General features: G+C 42.1%; 1 protein-coding gene across 1 annotated transcript; it reads left to right on the top strand.

The window, feature by feature from the left end:
- The first annotated feature begins 462 nt into the window (after positions 1-462).
- LOC134262649 (protein mab-21-like 2) lies at positions 463-1,958 on the top strand. The gene has a single exon (XM_062745023.1). It carries the CDS (start codon positions 783-785, stop codon positions 1,887-1,889), a length of 1,107 nt encoding a protein of 368 aa, XP_062601007.1. The 5' UTR covers positions 463-782; the 3' UTR covers positions 1,890-1,958.
- The last annotated feature ends 321 nt before the right edge of the window (positions 1,959-2,279 follow it).

The raw sequence follows: 2,279 nt of genomic DNA, 5'->3' as shown, positions 1-2,279 counted from the left end.
ATGATAGAAAAAAAATACAACTAGACTATAAGTGAAATAACAGGGTCTTCTATTTCATTGAAAACCACACCAAAAAGACCTTCCCTAATTTGTTCAATTTCTAAAAAGAATTTTTATTAAATATATTGTTGGTAGTCACAAAAAGGCAGAGAGCGATGAGAGAGAAGATGGTAGTTTATCAGAACCCCGCTAGGATTATTTGCCCGTTGAACGATGCATGGCTAATATCCAGTGCTCGGCGCTGCGGGTGTCTACGGCTAATCATCTGCTTGATGAACAGATAGAGGGGGCGGGGCTAGGCAGGAAACAACAAATGGCTAACAGCAGGGATTAATGAGGTGGGCGGACTTTTTCAGGTGAAAATCTGCATAAGGTGTTCTCTTTTCTGCGATTGGTGCAGAAATAATGACAAGTTGATTTTTCAATTACCAGCAAATTGATAGTCAGCTAGAGAACATTTGTATACGCATGACGTAGTGTAGTATGACTGGTATATCAGCTCCATCCAAGCATACACCGTGGCTAATAAATACAAAAAATATTTTCACAATCATAACACTGAGACAATAAAGAGAGCGAGTTCATCTTCCGCTGTGTCGCTAAGCATGCAACTGGAAAAGTGAAAGTAACGTGACTCGCACGTTTCGTTGTCCATCATCTCTCGCACGAAGGACTAACGCAAAGAGCAATAATTATTAATTAAATGAATTGACTTGCGATTCAAGTGGAGAAAAAATTCTGAGGATTTTTCTGTGATTTTTTTCAAAGACAAAAATACGAGTATGCTTCTGGAAGGGAGTTCGCCGGATATGTTAGCGGCCCAGTCCAAGATTTTATTCCAATTAAATAAGTACTATAACGAACGGGTACAAACCCGTCAAGGAAATACGATAAAGACTATACGTGAAGTATGTAAAGTTGTACAGGATGTTCTAAAAGAAGTCGAGGTCCAGGAACCAAGGTTTATCAGCTCTCTCAATGAAGTGAATGGACGTTTTGAGGGTTTAGAAATAGTTTCTCCAACAGAATTTGAAGTTGTGTTATACCTAAACCAAATGGGAGTGTTCAACTTCGTGGACGATGGATCAATTCCGGGTTGTGCTGTACTTAAACTTAGTGACGGTCGGAAAAGGTCAATGTCGTTATGGGTGGAATTCATAACTGCGTCCGGATACCTCTCCGCCAGGAAAATCAGATCGCGATTCCAGACCCTGGTGGCACAGGCTGTGGACAAATGTAGCTATAGAGACACTGTAAAAATGGTTGCAGACACAACAGAGGTAAAACTCAGAATCAAAGAGAGGTATGTAGTGCAAATTATCCCAGCCTTCCGGTGCGCAGGAATTTGGTGCCGTTCTGCCGCTCACTGGCCGGTGCCACATCTCCAATGGCCAAATCCTAACCTCGTGGCTGAGGTGAAGACCGAGGGGTTCGATCTACTGTCCCGGGAAAGTATATACATGAAAGACAAACAGAGTGCTGCTGAAGGGGACGCCTGGGTACTGACGTTCAAGTACGCCGAGGACCGACTTCTGTACGGCGGGTGTCGTCGCCGGTGTTTGAGCATTCTTAAAACTCTGAGGGAACGTCATCTGGACCTTCCCGGGAACCCAATCACGAACTATCACTTCAAAACACTGCTTCTGTATGAATGTGAGAAGCACCCACGGGAAATGGAGTGGGATGACACTTCTCTAGGAGACCGACTTAACGGAATTCTTCTGCAGACCATCTCCTGCCTACAAAATCGCCGGTGTCCGCATTATTTCTTGCCTAACGTGGACTTGTTTAAGGGCAAAGCCCCATCTTCTATGGACAATGCTGCCAAACAAGTGTGGAGAATTCTCCGCGAACTGTTAACCAACCCCAAGAGTTTGGAAAAACTCTGACATAGTTATTTCGTGTTTTGTTGTGATGTCCAGTTGTTTTTGTGTCGATTAAATATTTTCAAAAAATTACCGCTTATTGCTTCTCAATGGAATGGTTTTGCTAAATAATAATCATACTTTTGGTCAAATATTAGGTAAGGTTTTGGGGATGTTAACAAGCTGCAAACCTTAAGTATGTTTCAAACAGATGTTTTGTTTACAAGATCAAGTCACTCTGAAATGACGAATGTACAGAACTAAGAGGGTTTTCTTTGGGTCAGCGATTGTTAATTGTGCAACCATGACAGTTGAAAGGGAATTATAATTTATCCGTGATATTTGGAGGATTACTGCTGTTACTTTTTGGATAAGCAGTTTCAGCAAAAGGCACGACCACCAGATACCTAAAGT

The sequence above is a fragment of the Saccostrea cucullata genome, unplaced genomic scaffold (genome assembly GCF_032062105.1).
Source record: "Saccostrea cucullata isolate Sc308-1 unplaced genomic scaffold, CSIRO_AGI_Scuc_v1 ctg10997, whole genome shotgun sequence".
In the NCBI taxonomy this organism is placed as follows: Eukaryota; Metazoa; Mollusca; class Bivalvia; order Ostreida; family Ostreidae; genus Saccostrea; species Saccostrea cuccullata.
This window is presented reverse-complemented; position numbering and strand designations above follow the sequence as displayed.